This window comes from Erpetoichthys calabaricus, chromosome 10 (assembly GCF_900747795.2).
Source record: "Erpetoichthys calabaricus chromosome 10, fErpCal1.3, whole genome shotgun sequence".
NCBI lineage: Eukaryota > Metazoa > Chordata > Cladistia > Polypteriformes > Polypteridae > Erpetoichthys > Erpetoichthys calabaricus.
Genome location: NC_041403.2, coordinates 104,338,589 through 104,365,514, shown reverse-complemented (window position 1 = coordinate 104,365,514; position 26,926 = coordinate 104,338,589). Strand labels below are relative to the sequence as shown.

The 26,926-nt window shown below is 40.5% G+C and overlaps 1 protein-coding gene across 1 annotated transcript in view; it reads left to right on the top strand.

Annotated features, from left to right (window-relative positions):
* The window catches only part of b4galt5 (UDP-Gal:betaGlcNAc beta 1,4- galactosyltransferase, polypeptide 5), a 130,669-nt gene that overhangs the window by 39,910 nt on the left and 63,833 nt on the right, over nucleotides 1–26,926 (top strand). Inside the window, exon 2 of the mRNA XM_028811690.2 lies at nucleotides 18,967–19,089. Within this exon, the coding sequence (XP_028667523.2) occupies nucleotides 18,967–19,089 (123 nt within the window). The remainder of the gene's footprint in view (nucleotides 1–18,966; nucleotides 19,090–26,926) is intronic.

Genomic DNA, 26,926 nt, shown 5'->3' with positions numbered 1-26,926 from the left:
CGTTAGTGGGAGACTCCCATCTATCAATATGACCGTGCATATCAGCTGATTGAGTGAGTCATACTGTATGTCCTTCTGAATAACAATCTAGATAACTTTTACATTTTAAAAGTATTACGACATTTTAGCAACATGCTCAATTGTCCTGAGCATGCTGGCACTAAGCAATTCTGAGGGATTAGTAGAGGAGAGGAGGCCTATCAACAATAACAGATCCTCCATAACTGTTTAACTGCAGGGAAGTTTGGTGTTTTGTTTAATGTCTTATAGTGATGTGAACATATAAAAAATATCTTTGAATACTTTGCTATCTTGTCAGTAGCAGAATACATAACTGAATCATAGCTGAAAAAAGTTTGAGTGGGCCTTCATTATTATTCAAATCATATAACCTGTGGATTAAAGTGCAACTAATACAGTGTAATACAGACAACAAAAATGACAAAGAAAGGAGACCAGTTTATGGTTTGGGATGCAAACCATTAAACACAAATTCTAAAATTTTACATGATAACCAGTCAAGATTGTTACTGACAGCATCTCTGAATTTGTAAAATTAGAATTAAACATTTTGTTTGTTTGCTGGAGGTTCTAGACTTCTTTGCTTCCCGTTGCATGATGGGTGTTTTATTTTGATCGAATTTGTTCATGTAATGCAATAATGGCAAAAGTATACACAGAAATATATCGGGTGAAATTTAAATAAATAAATAAATGTTCTGTTAAATGTGAAAATAAATAAAGAAAAAGAGAATGAAATATGAACATAAATAAAGACATGTTTCACAGGATATGTTTTTTGTTGCTTATTTATTTATTTATTTAATTTTGCCCGTGATATTCCTCAAAGCACAACATACAATACTGCTTGAATTTAAAACTGTCACTGTCACTTTCACTTGTCAAAGCTAAGAGGGCCGCCTCTAGTGAGTGCTGTGTTTTAATTTGTGAATCATTGGTAACACCGTGCTTCAACCGTTGGCCATCACATGCCCCATTTACAGCAGACACTTCAAATCTTGCCAGTCCTATCCACGTAATTCTTTTAAAATAACACCAAGTCTTGTTTTGATTGTCCCTAAAGTCCTATTGTCTACCAGACTACTTGGTAATTTATTCCATGTGCCATGGTTCTCTGTGTGAAAAAAAGCTTCTTGATGTTTGTATGAAATTTACCCTTAACAAGTTTCCAACTGTGTCCCTGTATTCTCATGAAGAACTCATTTGAAAGTAACAGTCATGATCCACCATACTAATTCTCTTCATAATTTTAAACACTTCAATTATGTTTCCTTTTAGTCTTGCTTTGTTTAAACTGAAAATGCTCAGCTCTTTACATCTTTCTTCATAACTCCTTCCATCTAGCCCTGGGATCAGCCTAGTTACTCTTCTCTGGACTTCTTCTAGTGCTGTTATGTCCTTTTTGTAGCCTGGAGACCAAAACTGTACACAGAACTCCAGATGAGGCCTCACCAGTGCATTATAAAGCTTGAACATAATCTCCTTGGAATCATACTATATAACTTAACATTCTGCTAGCCCTCTGAATGGTTTATGAACACTGTCTGGAAGTTGATAGTGTCAAGTCCGCTACGACTCCTAAATCTTTCTCATAAGGTTTACTTTGATTTTTCAGACCTCCCATTGTGTATTCAAGCCTAACATTTTTACTTTCTATGTGTAATACGATATATATTTACTTGCATTAAATTTTTTCTGCCCCAACTTGTGTGCTATCCAAGGCCTTCTGTAATGATTCAACAGATTCTTGATTATCTTCCAATCTACCAAGCTTGGCATCATTTGCAAACTTAACCAACTTGTCACTTATATTCCTATCCAAATCATTTATATATACTGTATATACTCGCGTTTAAGTCGGGGTTTAATTTTACCATATAATTTCCGGTATTTTATAGTGTCGGTCGTATAAGTTGAACGTGGAACACTCACGTCCTAGAGTTTATGATATGCTAACTCCCACCTGAGGGAGTAACCATGGAGCACACTGCCTTTTTTCTTTTTTTCTATATATTATGCCTACATGATCACACGGTAATAGCCAAACTATTCTGAAGCAACGTTTGCACTGTTTTGTATTTTTTGTATCTCACATCCTCATACACCTTTATCATAAGAGCATCCCTTATCTACAATGGAGCGTTCGATCAGAAGAATATATGAAGGTGGTTTTAAATTTAAAGTTGTTGAAGTGGCGAAAGAAATTGGTAACTGCGCTGCTGCAACAAAATTCGATGCGTCTGAGAAACTGGTGCGAGATTGAAGAAAGCAAGAAGATGTAAAAAAAAAATGTAAAAAAATAAATAAAATTAAGTATCATATTTTTGAACGGGCGTATAAGTCAGGGTCTGATTTTTATGATCAGTTTTTTGGGTTTCAAGACCCGACTTGTACGCGAGTATATACGGTAATAAAAAGGTACAAGTGTGCCTTATAAAGTGCAGTACATATATTAAAGTTTATGTTAACTTTATAACATTATCAGGAAAAATCCTATATCCCCATCTATTATGCAGAACTTAGGGGTACTTTATCAATTAAAACTGGAAAATTTCAAAAATACTTGAACATGGATTGCAAGATTACTTCATTGATCCAGGAGATAGGTTTGAATGCTGACCTGGTCACTGTACAGTATATGTGTAATGAGTCTCTCTTAAAACCTAAAGATATACAGTAATTTAGTATAACAATTGCACCTTTCAGTAGTCTGGCTCACCACATTCCAGGGGTAGTTTCTGCCTTTCATCTCATTCTGCTAGCTCCTGGATTGGAATAAGATGGTTCAAAGAATAATGGAATAACTAGTGTTCAATCTGTTTATTGCATAAAGTATCTTGGTTACATCTCTTTAGCTTCAGTGTCCTGAGTAGTCTTGTATCATTCTGTTTTATGGTGTTAATTCTCTTTTTTTTTTAATAAGTTAATTTATTTTTTACTTAATTCCTACTTATTTTAATTTTTGAGTCTGTGATGGCTCTGTTTCTGCCTGTTGTTGCAAAGCAGTAATGTTGGCTTAGATCTCTTCATCTAGATGATAACATTCAATTCACATTTGGAAACTCCCTTAGTTTTTCCTGTGAGCAAATCAAACTTACAGGGAGCTCCTGCAGCACCTACCTCTCCTTGCTTTGCTAGAGCTAAGTGAGTCTTAACTCTGTGAGTAGTCAAGGGTGGTTGTTAACACCCTTGATCTCCTCTCTGATTTCTCGTATGTTGACTTTTGGTATTTATTATAGCCTTTTGCGGTGATGGCCAGAAGATGATATTTGTTTGTTTTCATCGCTATGTAAATAGTGTCTCAAAATGATGAGACATTATTTAAACATGTCAAATCCATAGCAGTAGTACAATACTTAGATCATTTACTTGTAGATACCTTGTTCGCATGTGCTTTTGTTGGGATGTAAATCTTATCTGGTGCCATTTCCATCCAGGTCTGCCTATAGACAAATCTTTATGCACAAGGAGGAAAGGGTTCTGGATGGAGTGGTTCAAGTTTGTACATGCTAGTAGTTTTGCTAGTCTGTACATGATTTTGAATGCCTAGCATATAAGAAACAAGTTGTGTAGTAAGATCTGTATAGCAGAAATCTAATCAACGTGATTTTCTGGGGCGTGGATGGCTCTTGTAATAATTGATAGCCCTGAGTATCTTCCAGTTAGTTACGCCTTTTCACTCAGTTCCTCTTCTTTGGTATTCCACTCCAAACTATACACTTAGCCCTAACAGGGAAATCTGTTTAAGGGAAATGATGAATTAGGCCCTTTCCTTTGGCCTTTTCCCCCTTTCTTTAAAGTGAATGCAGTTGACTGCTATGGTTTTGTGGAGGACAGAATAAAAACTATAATAACAATTCTTTACATTTATATAGCGCTTTTCTTACTACTCAAAGCACATTACATAGTGACGGGGGTCCACTTCAACCTCCATTAATGTGTAGCGTCCACCTGGATTATGTGACGGCAGCCATTTTTGTACCAGTACACTCACCACACATTAGCTATTAGTTGGTGAAGTGGTGAGATAGAGAGAGAGAGAATTACACACAGGGGATGATTAGGGGGCCTGAATGATTAGGCCATGGAAGGAAATTTTGCCTAAACATCGGGATATACTCTACTCTTTATGAAGAATGACCACAGAGATTCTGGACCTTGGTTTTGAAGGACAGTACAATGTTCACTGCACAATGTTCCCATCACTGCACTGGGATCCACACAGATCATAGGATAAGCACCCCCCGCTTGCCTCACCAGCATCTCTTCCAGCAGAAACCCATGCTTTTCTTAAATGGTCTCCCATCTAAGTACTGGCTGGGCCCAAACATGCTTAGCTTTTTTTTTTTTTTGTGTATTTGGGATGGGAGAGGAAAACCGAAATACACAGAGGGAAAAAAAAAACAATACACAAACCAGGAGAACAGGGAAACTTCACACAGATAGCGATGGGGGATTTGTACTTATGATGTTTGATTCACAAAGTCACTGTGCCTCCGTTATAACTGAACAGCAAAATTGTCCGTTTTAAATTAACACTTGGTGAGAAGTCAAGTGAAAAGACACATTTTATTGGCTAACTAAAAGATTAAAATATGCAACCTTTGAGGCACCTCAGGCCCCTTCTTCTTGCCTGAAGAAGGGGCCTGAGTTGCCTCAAAAGCTTGCATATTGTAATCTTTTAGTTAGGCAATAAAAGGTGTCATTTTGCTTGAGTTCTCACTACATTCATTATGGCTAACATGGTACAACAGCCTAGTACTACATAAATTAACACTTGAAATTGTATTTATGAAAACAGTGTTCACATATAAACACTTTTACATTTTATCAACAGAGGAAGTTTTAATTTAATTTAACTCTGGTGATTTTTCTGTGTTTGGGTGCAGCTTTTCATTTGGCTCTCACTCTAACCTTTAATGACCACTTTTAATCCAATAAGGGATTCGGCTTAGGAATAGGACATTGTCCTTTGTCACTGTGAACTTTTCCTTGGAATCCCAGATGATTGATTAAAACTAGGGAACTTAGTATGCCATTCTACCTACCATTCAGTGCACAAATTCCCATTGGCTGCCATTTTGGACACTGAGTGGCATTCCAGCATTATTTTTAAGTATATTTTAGTTGTTTTAAGTTTTCATTATAATCAATACTAAATCAGCAAGAAATTCAGTCTTACATCTTTTTCAAATAAGATCACAAATCCCTTCTCCAATGAGGTAAGCATTTAAAGACCCTGAAGCATCCAGAATGTGCATAGAGGTTCAACATGCTTAATTCATCATGGAGACCATTAATAAATGCCACTCTGGTTCCTAAGAGTTGAACTGTTCTTCATAAAGTGATTTTTATTTTAGATTTTTAAGTAAAATCGGAGATTTTGCTTTATGGGAATTTGGCTAGGATTTTTCCAGTTGCGCAAGATAAGACAGAATGCAAGCATTATAGTGGAATTCTCACTTTTGTAATGGAGCAATGGGCCATCATGTTTTACCCCACCCACAAAAGGATTAGGAGTTATTGGGAATCTGACGCTGTCTGATAAATGAGCAAAACATTTTATTCCAGTAATGTCTGAGCAGGGCACATTCCCACAAAATCTGGCCCAATGAAGCAGGTGACTAATGATATCATTCACAATTGACTTTTCAACTTGGACATGTTTTGTTTAGCCTGTGCCAAGGTGTGCGTGGTGTTGATATGTGTAGTGCTGAGTTCCGCTCATTTTCTGAAAATGTAGTTCAAAGGTCTGATTCCCAGTGCAGTGTCGAGATTATCCAAAGGTCTGCTGTTTTCAAAAAAATTGGAATACCTTTTAAATACTACCAATACTGAGATAAAGAGTCCCCAAAACAATTTCTTTTTAGATGTTTTTCTTTCTGAAATAAACAAATTGCATTATCATTAACATTCTAAAATGATATCTTCTAAGAGAGGAAATGCTACAGTTTGTATATATTGTTAGGTTGTGAGTGGAGCTTTTGGCACCATTGACCACACGTTTCCACTATACAGGCTTAGAAACTCTAATAATTAAATCAATAGAAATGTGGTGATTGTAGTATAGTATGACAGCTGTAAGACATAGTGCCAGAACGGTTACTGTTGTTACTTTATTTGCTGGAAGATATGGACATTCATGGTTTCTTCTGCTGCATTTATAATTAATTATTTCAATGAATTAAAAATGCCATGAGTGGTTACTTCTCTTTCAAAATGGTAGAAAAAATATTGTGTTAATTGGTGATAATAATTGTAGTAAGGCTGAAATGGGGCGTACTCACTTTCAAAAGAAGACTCCTTCGCAGTCAGAAACTGACTGGTTGGTCTCTTGAGAGACCTGAGTTGTCCCTTACATTATTCGGGTTAATAGTACTCTGCACTTTGGATGCAGTGGTCTAAATTAGCTTCTGATGGTTTCAAAAGACAACGAGCAACTAAGATGGGCAACTCCTGAACTTATTTCTTGGTGGTAAAATTTCAGTGCTCATCTTGGATTTGCTTAGGTGTGGCAAAAATAGTGGAATGAGGCTGAAATGAAGAATGCCTTCTGCGAGAAGAACACATTTTCTCAGTTAGAAACCTTGTTGGTTACTAGAGAAGAGGAGTTCTCCTTTAATTTGAAACACCAAGATGGTCATATTCTGCACCTGAATCTCGCAGACAGAGTTTGCATTGAGCAGCTTCAAGTGAGAATGGACACCACCTGAACAAATTTCTTGTTGGTGAATATGACACAGATGGCAACAAGGTCCTATCAAGGCCTGAACAATAATTTTGCTGAATTAGTTTGCAACATAAGTCATTTCCAAACCCGCATAATCCTGAACAGGGTTGTGGGAGTCTGCTGGACCCTATCTCAGCTAGCATAGGGCACAAGGCTGAAACAAACCGTGGACAGGACTCCAATCCATCGCAGGCAATGCAACATAAGTGTTATGCTTAACAGCAGTCTACCTGTAACCACATATACTACCATATTATTCAAAACTTTTAACATCAGTCTAACTTTAACCACATATACTACTATATTATTCAAAACCTGCTTTTTCCATTGGAAAAACAGAGGAAAATTGGAATTTTGTTTTAGTAAGTAAGATGCAGAGAATTTAAAGGATATATTTGTTTCAATCAGAATTGAGTATTGCAATGTTATTATTCACTTGCTGCCTTACTCAAGAAAACATACTGTAATAATACTTTCATCTTGAAGCCTACATTATTATCTTGTGATTCCAGTCTTGCAATAATTTCAAGAATATATTGGACTTGCAATAGGACTTTGAGCATTTATTATTATAAATGATGTGCCATCAGTGTGAGATCTGAAATCCAGGTTTAAGACTTTTGCTTCTGTGTAGCAAGTGACTGATTAAGCAGCTCATATTGCTGTAATGTTATGCATGTGTTCAAAGATGGATGTTTCGCATTCATTGCAAACTGTCTCCAACCCATTTCTATTCAAGTGTTGTTTGGTGGCACTTTTACGCTTGACCAAGTTGTTTTTCCTGTCCACGAATTGAGATGTTAGTGTGGTTTATAACATAAAGACCAATTCATACTTAATACTGAATATGTTGATGCATGAAGAAACAAAGAAGTGATTTTGATGTCAATTTAGACAGGGAGCTGCCAAAATGCTTCCAAAGGCATATGCATTGACTGGACAGAAGGCATGCCTAAAACACACAGGCCATATCTTCTACAAACAAGAATGCATACAGTATGTGCAAACTGTGCAAACAGCAGAATATAAAAGAACAATGATCCATTTTGGGTGTACATCTTATCAGTGTTCTTCATGTTTGCTGAAAATGAGTCATACGTTGCTAAGACAGTGCCAGATCATTATATATTTGATTACATTTATAGTTTTACAGTGGTTAGCTTCAGTATGTAATATATGAAATAGTAGAATGTCTGGTAAGGAAGAGGACTGCAAGTTGGCCTAGGTTACCAAATTACCTATTATCGCTGACATTGCACCTCCAGTGTATTTTCTTCAGGAGCAGGGTTAACAGGAGATTTTATAATGTGCTTCTGTGCTGTCGTGGGTCAGATCATTTATTATCTGGAACTCTATTATCATGACTTCGATTATGTTATAATGAATGAGATAGATTTATTTCCTACTGTTTGTTTACTTTGATATGTGTTTTACATGTGTAAATGTTTTTATACTGTAATAAGGGTACATTTGCGTAAAATCATCTGAGCTTGTTGTTAATGAAACATTTAGTACAAGAATAAACTGAAACGAGTTGGACTAAGAGTAATGAAATTTATGTTTGTTTTCAGATTGCCAAAAACACATGATTAGGTTCCACTTTTTATAATTAAATAGTGACAAAACTGAGGTTCTCCTCACTGGTACAAAATCAACATTATCCAAAACTGATCATTTTTCATTTGTTATTGATAATTCCTCTGTCTCCCCTTCCGCACAGGTTAAGAGTCTGGGTGTCATCCATGACAGTACTTTATCCTTTCAGTCCCACATCAATAACATCTCCCAGTCTGCATATTTCCACTTGCAATACATTAATCGTATTCACCCCTCCCTCACTCCCCACACCACTGCTATCCTTGTTCATAGCCTTGTCACTTCTCATCTGGATTATTGCAATTCCCTTTTCTTTGGTCTTTCTTGCAAATCTCTTTATAAGCTTCAACTAGTCTAGAATTCATTACTACAACCCCCTCTATTCACCATATCACTTCCGTTTTGCAGCAGCTTCATTGGATTCCAGTTCAGTTCCGAATTCAGTTCAAAATTCTCCTACTAACTTTTAAGGCTATCCACAAATTTGCCCCTCCATATCTGTCTGACCTCCTCCATGTTGCCATTCCCTCCCGTACCCTCAGATCCTTTTTCTCCATCCACTTGACTGTCCCCTTCATCCGTCTTACCATTATGGGGAGCAGAGCATTAAGTTGCTCTGGAACTACCATCTGAGCTTAGAAATATTGAATCATCTTCACTTTTCAAATCTAAACTTAAAACTCATTTGTTTAAGACTGCTTTTATTCTTTGATTACAATTGCTCTCTCTGATTTTAACTTTTGTATTTTACTTTTGTTTATAATCTGTGTTTTGTCTATTGTTCGGTGTCCTTGAGAGTTTAGAAAGGCACCTACAAATAAATAAAATGTATTATTATTATTATTTATAACTAGCCAACCCGCGGCTTAGCATACGCCACATAATTATTTATTGATGGGTGAACACTTCCTGAATGACACAGTTGTCCAAATGGGGTGGGTTTGAGGATACGACTGTGGGTGAATGAAAAGATGGAATTCTGGAGAGAGCAACATACAATTGTCCGTGACTGAAAACTGGTTTTGGCAGATACAGGCATATCGTTTTGAAAGTTTGTCCCTGTGCCTTATTGATTGTCATTGCAAAGGCTAATCTAACAGGAAATTGTCTGCGTGTAAAAGTAAAAGGCAAATTTGAATCTGATGGGGTCAGGGATATCTGGGGAATAAGGACAGTTTGTGAGGTAGGAGCTGCGATGGTCTTACACTTCAGTACATTGCGGTGAATGCTGGTAACAGTCAGTCTAGTGCCAGCCATCACAGAGACTTCTTGCTGGCATGAGGTTTCTGAGAAGCATGACGACTGAACCTATTTTAATTTTGACTTTATGCGGAGGCATGCCAGTGGGAGTAAGACTGTTAAGAAATTTTTCGGGGAATGAAAGTTGATCTGCGGGATCGTCTGTGATGATGGAGGCAACACTGGTGAAAGTTACTTCGTCGGTAGGGATAAGTTTCAGTACTTGTTCATTAAGGTGTAGCGAGTCTTCGTTGGTGACGCTTAATATAGCTCGCGTACTGAGTTGTTCCAGAGTCACAGTTTAGAAACACTTTTTTAATGAGTTTTAAAAAAATGAACATTTGAAACATCCGTAATGTAATAAACCACCAAGAAAAGTAGCATTGCAACAATGCACGCTACGAACCGATCATTGTAAACAGAAGTGAAAACAAAATCAAGCCCGGTGCATTCTTTAACTGCCTTCTCTGCCTTATGCATCCAGCCCCCTCTCTCTCGTGCGCCTGTGTGTGTGTGTCTCTCTCTCTCGCACGCCTGTGTGTGTCGCTCTTTCTCTCTCTCTGGCTCGCTCGCTGCACAGGGAATGCACAGGGAGAGACTTGAACACGTGCGGAAATCATCGGCGCGCATGGCTGCATAGTGAATTATTGTTGGCGGGCGTGGCGCTGTCTTGCTTGCTATGGACGGTTTCTGAGAAGCATGACGACTGAACCTATTTTATTTTTGAGTTTATGCGGAGGCATACCAGTGAGAGTAAGACTGTTAAGAAATTCTTCGGGGAATGAAACTTGATCTGCGGGATCGTCTGTGACGATGGAGGCAATGCTGGTGAAAGTTACTTCGTCGGTAGGGATAAGTTTCAGTACTTGTTCATTACGGTGTAGTGTATCTTCGTTGGTGATGCTTAGTATAGCTTGCGTACTGAGTTGTTCTGGAGTCACAGTTGAGAAGTCGATGTTGCCATATAGTTGTTGAACGGGATCAGAAATAAAAGGAAAACAATGTGAAGGTAATGGACGTGGGAGGAGTGTTAGAGTTGGCGGGCGGGGCTCTGTCGTGTGTGCCATGGTTGGCTGCTTAGTGAATTGTTGGTGGGCGAAGCTCTGTGAGTTGGCGGGCGTGGCTCTGTCTTGCGTGCGTCTTGCTTGCCATGGACTTAGTGAATTATACTGTATATATAGATGCAGCAACTCTCAATATTAGTTTCAGGGGAAATGTGGACGTCACTGAGCCTTACACTGTGGTAGCCTATAATAACACAAGGGGTGTATCAAGCACTAAAATTCTCATACACAAGCAACAGAAACAATTTAAGAAATGCATGCAAAGAAACAACTTGTCCTGTCCAGAGTGTAACAGCTGGCTGTGCATTGGTGACTGTTACAAAACATGTCCAAGGTAGGATGTGTGCTAAATCTGCATCAGTACAGCTAGTTGACATTTAGCATCTACATGTTTCTGTTATACATAATATTTTTACTTATTGAATGCAATTAAATGTTTTTGGCTTGTTTTTCCAGGGGTGAACATAACACGAAGGAGGTTAATGCTGTCAAATCACTGAATTTTCTACATTTTTGTCCTGCTTAATTTGTTTTATTATTTCAGTATTTCATTATTTTTATCTATTGCATTCATGTTTTGTTGTCTACCTTAGTTTAAAAAAAAACAAAAAAAAAAAAACAAAACATCAACTGATCCCTAATTATACTTAATAAATATTTTTATTTTATGATTTGCTGACAGGGCTTTTGCAGTTTCTTATAAAACCTCATGCAGATACTATTTCTGGGTGATGTTTAACTACAGTATTTGTTAAAAGCACTGAGAACAGGCAGGGCAAAGTCCCGGTGTTTGCACACATTTTAAATGTACTGTGCATTTCACCACTAACACTAGGGAGCCTTATCGGTGTGAAATGAGTGCTGCAGTACTGTTGTGTGCAATTCTAAATATATTATTTAGAATCGCTCCACCACCAGATTAAACTTTTATACACAAAGAATATTTCACCCAGTAATTTGCATGGCCTTCTAAAAATGTAATTGGACATTGTGTCTCTTAAATGCTTCCTAGCTCACTGAAGTCTGATATGTTCTTTGTTCTGATTTACAACATAAGCAGAGTTAACAAACGTATTATAAATAGTTTGCTTTGTGTCATGAAACATTTGCATGCAGGCAAAACTGGAATCAAGTCACTTCTAATAAACTTATTAAAATTAAAAAGATTTGATCTGTATGTAATTTTTAGGGTTTAAACCTGATTTAATCTGAATAGTGTATGAGAGGGGATCCCAACAAGGGTTAAATTTTACCCTAGGGATACATTTTGCCTACTCAGATGTTAAATATGCTTAAAAAAAACCTGAAGTTGCAAAGATCTTATGAGACTTGCTCTTTCAATAACTGCACCTAAAATATCTGAAATCTTCAGTGAAAAGCAAGAACAAGCACCTCACCGACTCCATGTGTTTCGCTCAGGTATTCCGTTATCTACTCATCATTAATTGTTTTGTAATAAGTGAATAAACATTATTATGTGCTATTATTGTTGTTATTTTAACTTAAAATTAAAAAAATAAAAACAGTATCTTAAAATTTCCTCTTTGTCGATCACTTTATTATGGTAAAACTATAAACTCAAATTACTGAACAAAACGGGTTATGGGTAAATTTACTCTAGAAAGACTCAGCCCTTTATAAACACATGCATAAGGTGGATATTGTTATATATAGTCACAAACTCGACTCAGAGTCATAGAAAGGTTTGGGGCAGCCACGTGTATAATTGATTTCCTGGCTGCAAAGTCGTTCAAGTGAATTCAGCACTGATGTGCACAAAACCGAGTCCAGAACAAAACTAAGGGAATAGGGAAAAGGTCTTACAGTTGGTGGGTGGGTCTCTGTTAGTTGCTCTTGCGAGCGGGCACATGACCAGGCAGTGTGTATGCTTCGAGACCGAGGGCGGACGCGACAACACCATCTAAGAGGAATCATATTTGTCGCGGATGTGTTCTGCCCTCCGCGCGCACCCGCCGTCCAGCCCCGTCCCTCGCTCTGGGAGGTGGGGGCGCGGCGGCGGTCCTGCAGTTTTCAGTCACGGACAATTGTATGTTGCTCTCTCCAGAGTTCCCTTACAGTCGTATCCTCAAACCCACCCCATAAGAAGAAGCATGTTTGTCGCGGATGTGAATCGCTGTATGCAGCGTGTAGAACAGTTTGCGAGGGTTATCCTATGGTCTTAGCAGTGTCTATGCTTCGATGTGAATCGCTGTATGCAGCGTGTAACACGCTGTATTGTACGTTGCCCTCTCCAGAGTTACATCTTTTCATTCACCTACAGTTGTATCCTCAAAACCAACCCCATTTGGACAACTGTGTCTTTCAGGGAGTGTTCACCCATCAATACATACTTATGCGGCGTATGCTACGCCGCGGGTTGGCTAGTTTTTATATATTTCTTGAGCTTCTGTAAAGTTTAACTTTCTCCTTGGGGACAAATAAAGTATATCTATCATGGGAAAGGTGCTATATAAATAAAATATTTTTTTATTATTATTATTATCAGTCTGTCCGTCTGTGTAACTGGTCACATACTGTATTTCATTTTTATTCTTGGCTAAATTCACTATACTAGCATATAGTATGTGCTTTTCATTTGATTGTTTAAATGGCTGTTTGTGTGCCTTCTGTGATCCTAATTGCTCCTTTTTGTCTTTGGGAAATAATACACACCTTTAGGCTGATATGCTACCTATGGAGAGACCTTTTTACAAAAATGAATATCTGAGAGATGGAGGCAAAAAAGTATGAGATTAAATCTGAAAATGTATATAGCACATCTTCAAACAGGCTGTTGCCTAAATTATGGACAATCATATATGTGGGAGAAGATCGATGTACCTTATGACAGGCATGGCAAGAGAAAGTGAATGCAAAAGAATGTTTACTATTTTACAAATGTGTTCTTCTACCATTGCTAGGTGACTCTGAATTTCAAAGCTTTTTGTTTTTCTGTAGTCCAGCCAGAAAATATCCCACTGTCTTTTTTTTTTTTTTACAAAATATGTGTGTTATGCCATTCTTTATAATTAGCAGGGCAGGATCTAATTTTACCACTTCTTGTAAACTATGGCTGACTGGCTGGAATGTTAATAAAGACTTTCTGTGATGAAAAGGTACCAAATGATTAAGTTTTGACTGTCAGGACTGTGTCAGTGAGATTGCAGCTCTCTCCCAGAACTAAGTATGCAGTGTTTTTAAATATGTGTTTAATCATACAGATTTATCAAACCAGTATTACTACTTTTAATAAAAGAAATGAACAGATGTTAAAATAGAACAATAACAAGGGGGCTCCGCCCCCTGCTCGCTTCGCTCACCTACCCCCGGTATTGGTTAACCCGAAATACATTGATGAATGTATGAGATATATTGGAGTGTAAAGGTGTAGATGACGAACAAAGGAAGTATATTCATTAATCCTAATGAATTTTCACTAATAGTGGACTCATTACAGAATGCGTTGTCAGCTAATTGGCGGAATTGTTTAGCGGCCGCCTGTTGTTCCTTTCTTTGCCGTTTATCTATTGACTCTGCTGTTTGAGAGGCGCGTTGTAGGTGCCTACGTTCATTAATTGTATTCAGGCGGGCTCACTTCTGTATGTCCGTTAGTTGAGATGTTTCGTTTTGGAGCCGTGACTCCTTTGGTTGCGTTGTTTGAGAAGCGCGTTGTAGGCGCTTGCGTTCATTTGTTTTATCCAGGCGGGCTCGTTTTTGTAGCCCCGTTAGTCGAGCTATTTCTTTTTGGAGCTGTGCCTGCTTTGCTTGCGGCATTTTAGACGCGCGCTGTAGGCACCTGCGTTCATTGATTTTATCCAGGCGGGCTTGTTTTTGTATCTCCATCAGTTGTGGTCTTTTGTTTTGAACCCGCGCCTGCTTTGTTTCTGCAGTTTCAGACGCACGTTGTAGGCGTCTATGTACATTGTATTTGTCCATGCGGGCTCGTTTTTGTAGCTCCGTTAGTCGAGCTGTTTGGTTTTGGAACCGAGACAGTTTTGCTTCCGCGGTTTCAGACGCACATTGTAGGCGCCTACGTCTATTGTTTTTATCCATGCGGGCTCGCTTTTGTAGCTCCGTTAGTTGAGCTGGATCGTTTTGGAGCCGTGACCGTGACACCATTAGTTATCCGTTGTCTACCGTTAGTAATATGGATAATTGCACTTACTGTTAATATGGAGCGTTTTCTGTGGTTGTACTGTTAATAATGCATCACTGTAATGTGATTCACATAAGCTATATGGTTTGGACGTGTGAGGATGCTGTACATTTAATACGGAGAGTTCGTTTATTCTTATTACCCGGACCATGCTGTGTAGTGTGGACGTTTAGTTCAGAAGCGCATTGTAGGCGCCTGCCCCTTTCGTACTTTCTCGCGCCTTCCGTACTATCTTTGTGGACTTTTGCGGACCCTGCAGTGTCTTCCGTTTGACTCTGGGGTGCAGTGCAGAATCCTCTTTTCTGTGTGGCGTTAGTTGAGCTATTTCGTTTTTGAGCCGTGACTCCTTCGTTAGTTGAGCTCTTTCGTTTTTGAGCCGTGACTCCTTCGTTCGCGGTGGATCAGACTTTGCTTGCGGTTTATGAGACGCGCGCTGTAGGTGCCTGCGCACTATGTCTCCTGCGTCCATCGCCATGTACCTGGGTCCATGCCTTCCGGTTTACCATTGTCGGTTAGTAATATGGATTATGGGAGTCTTACATGGAATACTTCATTATCAACAAATAATGGGATGGGAAGGATTTGAACAACGTTCTCACAAACCCAAAGCTGAAATGGTGGTATTTCTGCAGAGTCCAGACCTGGACGAACACCCATTCATCACAGGGCTGGCACTCACACACATTCATCCTAGAGATTTTAATCTTGAATGCTTGTCCCTGGTATGTGGATGGAAACTGGAGTACCCAGAGAAATTCCACATAGATACTGTACGTAAAGGAAATGCACAATTGAGAAGGATTATTTATTGAATCGATAATTTATGAAATCCATACTCTGAACCTTCTTAATCCAGGTTGTAGGGTTGTGAGCAGACCACGTATATCCTGAAATAATCAGATACAAGGCAACAGCTGGCTTTGCGCAGGAATCCACTGTGATGCAGATTGCGCTGCACACACTTATGCCCACTCCTAATCACACCGATCACCTTAGAGTTGCCTGTGCAACTAAGCTTCACATCTTTGAGATGAGTGAAGCAAGTTGGATTACATGGTGGGGGGGTTTGACACAAAGCACAGAGCTAAACCCATTAGAAGGCAGTGGCAAAGTTAGGATTTGAATATTTTAATTGATAGTTTCCGTAACTCAGAGGAAAATACAGAAGACCAAGTTTATGATTGTCTTCATAAGAATTACATATGAATGATTTGAAATCGGGTGCCTCCTCACCAACAGGTCAGAGAAAACACTCCCATATGACAGGCCGTTCGACTCATCTTAATGTCTAGTTAAACAAGACATCTAGCTTTTTTGGAGTTCCCCCTATTTTTGTCCCTCTAAACCCAAAAAATATATATTTTTAGGAAATTACACCCTTGTAATAAAGAGCAAACCAATTGGTGAAAAATGACCAATTTCTGTTACAATCGTGAATATTTAGACTTTAAACTGAAGCATGATTTTTAATATTTCAAATATGTCAAACGTTCAGCTATTCTTATTTATTATGTACTTACAGCTCATTAGATAAATCTTTACATTTCTTGTGAACACCTTGAATTACGATGTCTAACACTAATTCAGACTTTTTTTTATTAAATGTAAAGTTATTTTTCTGCAGTTTCATTTTCCATTTGGAAAAGGTTATCATAAATTGGTTACATTTTTGCAGCACGCAGACCTGAATCCTATCCCAGCAAGCATTTGGTGCAAGGCAGAGACCAACCCTGACTTTGGACTTACATCCATCCATCCATTTTCCAACCCGCTGAATCCGAACACAGGATCACGGGGGTCTGCTGGAGCCAATTGGATTCTTTTAATTTTAGTTTTTCTCTGATTGTTGTCTTCTCATCTCTCACTTGAAAGTGGTGAATTCCTTTCATGATACATCACTGGTTTGGTGCTATGTATTTGTATTATGTGTATGTTAGGTGATATGAAATTTATTTTGTACTGTCTAATTACTTGTAGTTCTTCATCCTTGTATGTAACAAACTTACATTAGTTTTTTTTTTTTGCTTTATTATCTTGTGATATTGTGTATATTGTGATCACTTCTTAGATCATGAAAGATCCTCAGTACAGAGTCTTACCATCATCTGATTTCAATGTCGACTTTCTTCTGTATAAAGATTATTGCCCTTCCTTATCTCATACTGTTATCTGATCAGGTGAAACAAACCAATATATAAAACTTGTTGACAGTGCAGGCTGAATGAGAAAAAAATGCTGAGAGGAGACGTGTTCACGATAGGCTGAGCAGGGAGTGTCAAGTTCAGTGACCCAAGACTTTTGTCCTGTGGACAATTAACTGTGCAATAGAAATGGAAAATCAATTTATCTATAAATTGCAGTTCTGAATGCATAATTATGCAACATGTTAGTATTGCATTATAAAAAAATAATGTGGATTTTAGTGTGACTGACATGTGATGGAATTAAACCCAGTCCTTGGATTGGCTCCAGCCTTATGCCTAGTAGATCAAAGCACCCCACAAACTTGTATTTGAATAAACATATCTAGAAAGTGTATGGATGACATATTTGTATTCAGGGCAGATCACTGCACAATTTGACCTGTCATATAGAAATAAATAAGTACACAATGTTATCTCATACACTGAGCCGGTAAAACAAATACAACATAATCCTTTCAATGTGGGATGAACATGTGACATATTACATTACCCTTGAAATGGGTAAAAGAAAGCGTTTTATGGATTACCAAGTACTGTTGAAATTACTTCTCCTTCTGCTTGAATCTCTTGGATTCCCCCAGAACTAAATTGCCTATTGCTTTTTCTGTCATGGGATTCGTTGTTCAGTGGAACGTGAAGGAGGCCCCCTGGGTGTCTCGATCTCACCTCAAGGCAAAGCTGCCTCTGGAGCTTCCAGTCTTTATAGCTGGCTGTTTTCATAAGTAGTTTCTATTCACAAGAGATTAAATAAGTAATTGTTGTGTGGAGGGTGTGTATGTATGTGTATGTTACTAATTTTTTATATTTATAAAAATGAAATGTCCAAAAGTATAACCACTAAACCTAATTAAAGTAGTCCAGTGCATCAGTTTGCAGCAGAGCAGGGGCAGTTACTCATGGTCCTGGTGGGCCACAGTGGCTACAGGTTTTCGTTCTGCTGATAATGAGACTTGGTGTTTATATTGCTTGCTTGTGCTTCCATTCACCCAACACAAATTTTAATTAAATTGTATAGCAGAGATCCTTACTTACGGTTCTGTAGGGCCGCAGTGGCTACGGGGTTCACCTCAGCCAATTTTTTAATTAGAACCCATTTATCTGCCTCTAAAGCAATTCATTTTTTATGTTTAATTTTAAGTCAATTATTATGATTCAGCACCCTTAATTGACTGTTAGTTTTAATCAGCTGCATTTAGGTTTTATTTGTTACATGTTTTGTTAACTAGCCATCAGTTAATTATGATGTGTAAACGATAAAGGAGCTACCAACTCTCCAACTCATGTAGTTCCATTTACAATGGTGAATGTGCATGGTGAAGTATCTGTGTTAATAAAATGGTTAGAAATAAGAGAGAGATAAAAGGTCAGGATTATGAAATGCAAATCTGTTCAGGTCCACAAAAACTATGGATAATGATCCATCTTAATTTCCATATTCTTCATATAATTGAGAATGACCTTGACAAGAATCACAAAAGCAGATATTGTTTCTTGAATTGCAGTATGGGAATGTAGTTTCATAGTTTGTGTTTTACAATATTTATTCTATTGTAGTTATCCAATTAATTTGTTTGAATTTTGATTTTAGTTTTAAACTGTATTTTTTTTTTTGTTTTTAATATTTAATTTTACAAAAAATAACTGTCCATACAGTGATACTTCTTCCCCAGTACCTATAAGGGTTGTGTCTGATTAGTAATACTTGCTGATCATGGCAGTGGAGAGTCTTTACAGACACATAAGAAAGAATTTCACTGTGCTCCATACATGTCACCATAAATCTGAACTTCAGTATGAGGCTCGCATCCTACCCATGTCTCACTGAAGAGATTCCAAATATGTTCAGTTAATTCTGTTGTACTCTAACTACCTAATTGTAAGGTCATAGTGCTCTCATTTGATTGTAAGTGATTCATGGGGCTAACACTGTTAATGGATTTATTTTATTCTTTACAGTGAATGAATATCTGTTCATGGTCCAGGCACGGGGAATCAGGTTCCGGAAAAACATGTGGTCAATCGGCGCCCAGGTATATGAGCAAGTGGTGAGAGGAGCATACACAAATATGAATGGCACAGGTGAGAAGCACTTCTGCATGCGCTTGGGTCATTTTGTCGAACAGGAATGGTTTTCTGGTGCTTATGCAGCATGACAACAAAGAAGCTTGATAGGACTTTAAAAAATAATAGGATGGTTGTATGATAGTATTTTAAATTATTTAAGTAGTTACCTTTTATTATATGTACAGTAAGGTCTCAGTATTTATACATTCTTTATACTCCAACCAACATGACCTTGGACCACTTTTATTGTATAACCAGTAACGGCACACTGTACGATAATGTGCAGTGAATACACTTGACTTGAGCATTCCTAGTTTTCATCCTCTTTCTCTGTACATTTAGCATTCATTTGCTCAGAGGTTGATGCGCTTGCTGCTTCGTGAGTAGCTCTTCTTTTCTCCACCCTAGCTGCCCGCTTCTTCTCTTCTTTCGTCTGAATCTTTTCGTGTTAAAACTGATTAAGTCAGTTTTTGTGTTGCAATTACTTAGTACGTTTTCTTTTATTTTTCACTTAAGTCTTCAATCTGCCTCAAGAATGATTTAAGAAATGAAGAGGTAGGGGATGTGATAGCAAAGGTGGTAGGGAGTGAGAACGGTGCCCGTATGCATGTGCCACACGGCTGCCTTGCTGGCCGGTGCCGAGAGTTGATTCTACAATAAAATAAGAATAAAAAGAGGAATAATCTTGGAGGTCAATCATCACCATCACTGAAAGTGGATAGTAGACATCATGTAGTATATGTGTAACAAATTTCAGGTCAATAGGTCAAACGGTTTGCGAGCTGCAGGTGATTTAAAATCCTGAAAAGACAAACGGACAGCCACGGTAGTGTAATATATATGTAGATAATGTGTCCTGAGTTGGATTTATGCCCTTTCCAGAATTCTTGCCTGCCTCGAACCCAGAAGCCCAGAGATGTGCTCCAGCTTCTGACATACCTGAAGTGCAATTTAAATGGGTTCTGAAAACCGAAAAGTTAAATGCATTGTGTGAGGAGGCTGTTTGTAACATTGCACTGTGATACTATATGACAGAGACCCTTGTGATTAGTTAATAAAGTGATTACATTCTTTGGCTAGAGCACTGGCAAGTTTAGTGTCTTGTTAAGGATCGTTCTGTTAGTCAGTGATGGGACTGAACCACTAGTTTTTGGTTTACGCACCAATTCCTAAGCCTCTTGGCCACACTGCCTTGCTGAAACCCCTTTGAAAGGCTTTCTATTTCCTATTTAGTGACACCAGACTGGCAGAGAAACAGTATTGTTATTTTTGGAAAATTTACAGTAGTATTCAGGTATCAAACATAATGTTACTAGGGGGCTTCGCCCCTGCTCGCTTCGCTCGCCAACCCCCGTGTTTGGTTAATCTGATATACAATATTCATTTTTTTTTTCTTTGGAATTGTTTCAATTTCATTATTTGCACTTTTACTTTAAAGCTTCATTAAAAACAATTTTGTTTGGAGACACATTGTGACAATGCCCATAAGTGAATATTGTTTCTGTTTCTCTAATAAATACTCTGACTTTTTGTAATGTTTGTCCCAGTCATTTATCGATTGTCATAGCAAATGCTATTCTGACGGTAAACTGTAAACATTTTAATATGAATGGCATATCACGATCTCCTCTGGTGTGTAATATTATTTGCGGAATATATACATAACCTTTCTTTTGTGCCTGTTAAAATTTGCATCACTTCTCCGTGATCATCAATATACACCTGACCGAATTGTGTATTCTTTGAGATTTAACTTGTTGTTGCTTTAGCTGTTCTGGGACCACAGATTCTTATAGCGTATGGTCCATTATTGTGTAAATCGCCGTTTTGTGCATTGAATGATGCAAATGCGAAAAGACTTTGTTGTTTACTCTTTGCCTTTTATTTCTGACCCTGATTTGTCCTGCTAGTTTTTTCAGTTACACCTGGCTCTGATGATTAATCACCTTTTGTTTGCGGTAATGCGATCTTTTCGATCTTTTCTTTGATACTGTAGCGAATGACATGATAAAGAAAGTGTCACAAAAGTCTTACTTGAACAATCGCAGACTTCCTAACCCCAAACACAACTTTCTAGCACCCTCTCCAACGCTCCCCCATACCGCATCAATAAATACCCCGCTATCAGTCTTCCGTGCTGTACTCCGCCCTCCCTCCATCGGACCTAACAGTCACTTAAAACCAAACAGCCCTCAACCTGGCTGGGACGCTACAATACTTTTGGATTTTACTGCTTTCATATTCTGTACCTTTCTCTGCATGTGTATCGCACCATCGTTTGTTGGAGACTTTGGAATTTCACTGCTTTCATAATCTCTTATCTGCTTTTTTCACGTTTCACTCTGGGGCGGGGGGCTGGATCCTCTTTTTTGTGTGTCTGTGTCGTCACCTATGGGCACGTTGCCTCATTTCTTATTTACGTTAGTTGAGATCCTTTGTTTTTGAGCTATGATGCGTTGTAGGTGCTTATTTACGTCAGTTGAGCTCCTTTGCTTTTGAGCCGTGAGGCGTGGTGGGTTTGACCATGCTGTGGTTTAAGGACGTCTCGGGACTCTGTACTTTGTGAGATTTGACTGTGGGGTGGGACGCCGAGGCCTCTTGCGTTTGTCTGTGAGTACTCGTATTATCCATATTACTGTAATGTGATGATTCACATATGCTGTGGAGTCCGGATCTCTGGGGGGTGTGCCTGCGGTGTGTTAAATACACGTTGTAGGCGCACGCACCTTCCGTACTATGTCGTGTTTGACTATGCTGTGTAGTGTGGACGGTTAGGGTTCCGTATTGCCTGTGCTCGTTGCTTTATTTCGTATTTTATCTATGGGGCTTCTGTACCATCTCGGGGGTCTGCCTGCGGTGTGTTGGACGCGTGTTGTAGGCGCTCTGGGGCTTATGTACCATCTCGGGGTATGTCGGGTTTGACTATGGTGTACTGTGGACGGTTAGGGTTCCGTATTGTCTGTGCTCGTTGCTTTATTTCATATTTCCGTTAGGTGAGCTGTCGGCGCCTGCGCAGTACGTCTCCTGCGTCCACCGCCGTGTACCTGGGTCCATGCCATCCGGTTTACCATTCTCGGTTAGTAATATGGATGAGTGTAAACATAGATTATAGTCTGAGCTGCACCCAAGGCTGAATGCTGCTACTCTGAATAATCTCATTGAATATTTGAGAAAATCTGTCCGTTTTCTTAGATCCTGCCTACTGTGTTTCAAGTTCATTGAGAGTCACAGCCTATCCTAGCAGCATTGAGTTCACGGTAGTTACCAACCCCGGAGAGAGCAGCCCAGCTTCCCAATATGTCATTTTTTTTCCACATATTGTTTAATTCTGTCATTGATCTTAATACACATTTGATCATCTTCATTTTCTTACTCTTGACGGATTAGATTCTGATGGATTCTAATTCTTCTCCTAATGGTGCTGAGTCCCCTCAGAGCTTCATTCTGTTACTCATATGATTCTTTCTTTTCTTTTGTGTCCAGTTGCCTCCCCTTACAGTCCTTGACTAAACTGAGACTCTTCAGCTAAACATTTAAGAATGCAGAAAGAAGGTTTAAAAGTTCAGACTACAGCTACAAATTTAAATGATTGTTCAAATCCTGTATCAACTTAATGTTTAACTGAATGACTGAGCATTATTTGCCTCCATACATCTAGCAGCACCCTTCTGTGAACTCTAATCTCTCCATGTTCTGATCTCCCTTTACAGCAACAATGCCAAGGTGTTATTGTGAGATATTAGGTTGATTAGACATACTGGTCAACATGGAAAACAATGTGGGAATTTTCAAAAATAAGTAAGTGGAATATATGAATGTTGCAGTAAGGATATTCTGAAACCAGTATGTTAAATACAAAGTAAGTTAGAAGCAGAGTCATTTAGGTAATAGAGGCATAAGAAAGCTCTTAGAAAGCTTGTTCTTTTTCAAAGGGAATGTTGAATACTTTATCATAAAAATATCAGCTGTTATAGGACATGGCAAGTTAATGTCTTCTGTTTAAGATATTGTATTAAACTTTTGATTATTATTTTATGTTTACTAAGCTGATTTAGGATTCAGGAATATAATTATTTGCATGCACTTTTTTTCACAAGTAAAGCGCAGGCAGCTTAAGTGATTGCTGAGTGACTTGGAGGAAAGGAACTTAGAACCTTATGGATTAAAATTCAGTGCATTAGACACTACACCATTCTTGTCACCCTTGCATGGTGTCATAAATCAATTATTTGGAGGGCTTTATGAGATTCAATGTGTAGCAATACAGTGGGATCTGGAAACTCTTTATAAGATAAGGAAAAATCTGGAATAATTAGTGATCCTTCCTATAGCCTGGACCACAGTTAGGAGATAGAAAGTTATACTTTTCAGCAAACTGAAGCTGCTCTAGCTTTTATTGTATATTGAAAATGTGAAATATTTAAAAAGATGTGTACTCTGTGTTGCACAATCCTATTTATTGGCTCATTTTTTGACATACAGGAATGACTGGTACTACAGTATGTGTCTCATCAGGCGTCACACAGTAACCAAGACCAAGGTGTCATTTCCTTATTGGGCACATTCACTAATTAATACTGTAATAATAATAATACAATTTATTTATACAGCGCCTCAAGGTGCTTCATTACATCTTGGTAGGGGACACTGGCACACACATGTTGCTGGCGCTCCACTCTGTTAACAACACTTTTATTAAAATTTGCATTAAATTTGCACTTCTTTTTCTTTTCTTTTCTATTGTATATATAGTTCAAGGATGCATCTGACTCACATTCACTAATTGTCCAATTTAGAGTTTTTTATGCCTTCCCATGGGCTCACCACCTATGGGAGGGGCCAAGGAGGTCGGGTGCAGTGTGAGTTGGGTGGTGGCCGAAGGCGGGGGACCTTGGCGGTCCGATCCTTGGCTACAGAAACTGGCTCTTGGGACGTGGAATGTCACCTCTCTGAAGGGGAAGGAGCCTGAGATAGTGCGCGAAGTTGAGAGGTTCCGGCTAGATATAGTCGGACTCACCTCGACGCACAGCTTGGACTCTGGAACCAATCTCCTTGAGAGGGGCTGGACTCTGTACCACTCTGGAGTTGCCCCCGGTGAGAGGCGCCGAGCAGGTGTGGGTATACTTATTGCCCCCCAACTTGGAGCCTGTACATTGGGGTTTACCCCGGTGGACGAGAGGGTAGCCTCCCTTCGCCTTCGGGTGGGGGGACGGGTCCTAACTGTTGTTTGTGCGTATGCACCGAACAGCAGTTCAGAGTACCCACCCTTTTTGGAGTCCCTAGAGGGGGTGCTAGAGGGCATACCTTCTGGGGACTCCCTCGTTCTGCTGGGAGACTTCAATGCTCACATGGGCAATGACAGTGAGACCTGGAAGGGCGTGATTGGGAGGAATGGCCCCCCCGATCAGAACCCGAGTGGTGTTTTGTTATTGGACTTCTGTGCTCGTCACGGATTGTCCATAACGAACACCATGTTCAAGCATAGGGGTGTTCATATGTGCACTTGGCACCAGGACACCCTAGGCCTCAGTTCGATGATCGACTTTGTGCTCGTGTCGTCGGACTTGCGGCCACATGTCTTGGACACTCGGGTGAAGAGAGGGGCGGAGCTGTCAACTGATCACCACCTGGTGGTGAGTTGGCTTCGATGGTGGGGGGAGGATGCCGGTCAGGCGTGGTAGGCCCAAACGTGTTGTGAGGGTCTGCTGGGAACGTCTGGCAGAGCCCCCTGTCAGAAGTAGCTTCAACTCCCACCTCCGGCAGAACTTCGACCACATCCCGAGGGAGGTGGGGGACATTGAGTCCGAATGGGCCATGTTCCGTGCCTCTATTGTTGAGGCAGCTGACCGGAGCTGTGGCCGTAAGGTGGTCGGTGCCTGTCGTGGCGGCAATCCCCGAACCCGTTGGTGGACACCGGCGGTGAAGGATGCCGTCAAGCTGAAGAAGGAGTCCTACAGGACCCTTTTGTCCTGTGGGACCCCGGAGGCAGCTGATAGGTACCGGCAGGCCAAGCAGAATGCGGCATTGGTGGTTGCTGAGGCAAAAACTCGGGCGTGGGAGGAGTTTGGGGAGGCCATGGAGAACGACTTTCGGACGGCTTCGAGGAGATTCTGGTCCACCATCCGGCGTCTCAGGAAGGGGAAGCAGTGCAGTGTCAACACTGTATATAGTGGGGATGGTGCGCTGCTGACCTCGACTCGGGATGTTGTGGGTCGGTGGGGGGAATACTTCGAAGACCTCCTCAATCCCATTAACATGCCTTCCAATGAGGAAGCAGAGCCTGGGGACTCAGAGGTGGGCTCCCCCATCTCTGGGACTGAGGTCACCGAGGTGGTCAAAAACTCCTTGGTGGCAGGGCCCCAGGGGTGGATGAGATACGCCCGGAGTTCCTCAAGGCTCTGGATGTTGTAGGACTGTCTTGGCTGACACGCCTCTGCAACATCGCATGGACATCAGGGACAGTGCCTCTGGATTGGCAGACCGGGGTGGTGGTCCCCCTCTTTAAGAAGGGGGATCGGAGGGTGTGTTCCAACTACAGAGGGATCACACTCCTCAGCCTCCCTGGAAAAGTCTATTCAGGGGTCCTGGAGAGGAGGGTCCGTCGGATAGTCGAGCCTCGGATTCAGGAGGAACAGTGTGGTTTTCGTCCTGGTCGCGGAACAGTGGACCAGCTCTATACCCTTAGCAGGGTCCTGGAGGGTGCATGGGAGTTTGCCCAACCAGTCTACATGTGTTTTGTGGACTTGGAAAAGGCATTCGACCGTGTCCCTCGGGGAATCCTGTGGGGGGTACTCCGAGAGTATGGGGTACCGGCCCCCCTGATAAGGGCTGTTCAGTCCCTGTACGATCGGTGCCAGAGCTTGGTCCGCATTGCCGGCAGTAAGTCGAACCCATTTCCAGTGAGAGTTGGACTCCGCCAGGGCTGCCCTTTGTCACCGATTCTGTTCATAACTTTTATGGACAGAATTTCTAGGCGCAGTCAGGGCGTTGAGAGGGTCCGGTTTGGTGGGCTCAGGATTGGGTCACTGCTTTTTGCAGATGATGTTGTCCTGTTTGCTTCATCAGGCCGTGATCTTCAGCTCTCTCTGGATCGGTTCGCAGCCGAGTGTGAAGCGGCTGGGATGAGAATCAGCACCTCCAAATCCGAGACCATGGTCCTCAGCCGGAAAAGGGTGGAGTGCCCTCTCAGGGTTGGTAGCGAGATCCTGCCCCAAGTGGAGGAGTTCAAGTATCTCGGGGTCTTGTTCACGAGTGAGGGAAGAATGGAGCGTGAGATCGACAGGCGGATCGGTGCGGCATCCGCAGTAATGCGGGCGCTGCATCGGTCTGTCGTGGTGAAAAAGGAGCTGAGCCGCAAGGCGAAGCTCTCAATTTACCAGTCGATCTATGTTCCTACCCTCACCTATGGTCATGAGCTATGGGTAGTGACCGAAAGAACGAGATCGCGAATACAAGCGGCTGAAATGAGTTTCCTCCGCAGGGTGTCTGGGCTTTCCCTTAAAGATAGGGTGAAAAGCTCAGTCATCCGAGAGGGGCTCAGAGTAGAGCCGCTGCTCCTCCGCATCGAGAGGAGACAGATGAGGTGGCTCGGGCATCTGATCAGGATGCCTCCTGGACGCCTCCCTGGTGAGGTGTTCCGGGCACGTCTAACCGGGAGGAGGCCCCGGGGAAGACCCAGGACACGCTGGAGGGACTATGTCTCTCGACTGGCCTGGGAACGCCTTGGGATTCTCCCGGAAGAGCTAGAAGAAGTGGCCGGGGAGAGGGAAGTCTGGGCATCTCTGCTCAAGCTGCTGCCCCCGCGACCCGACCTCGGAAAAGCGGGAGACGATGGATGGATGGATGGATGAGT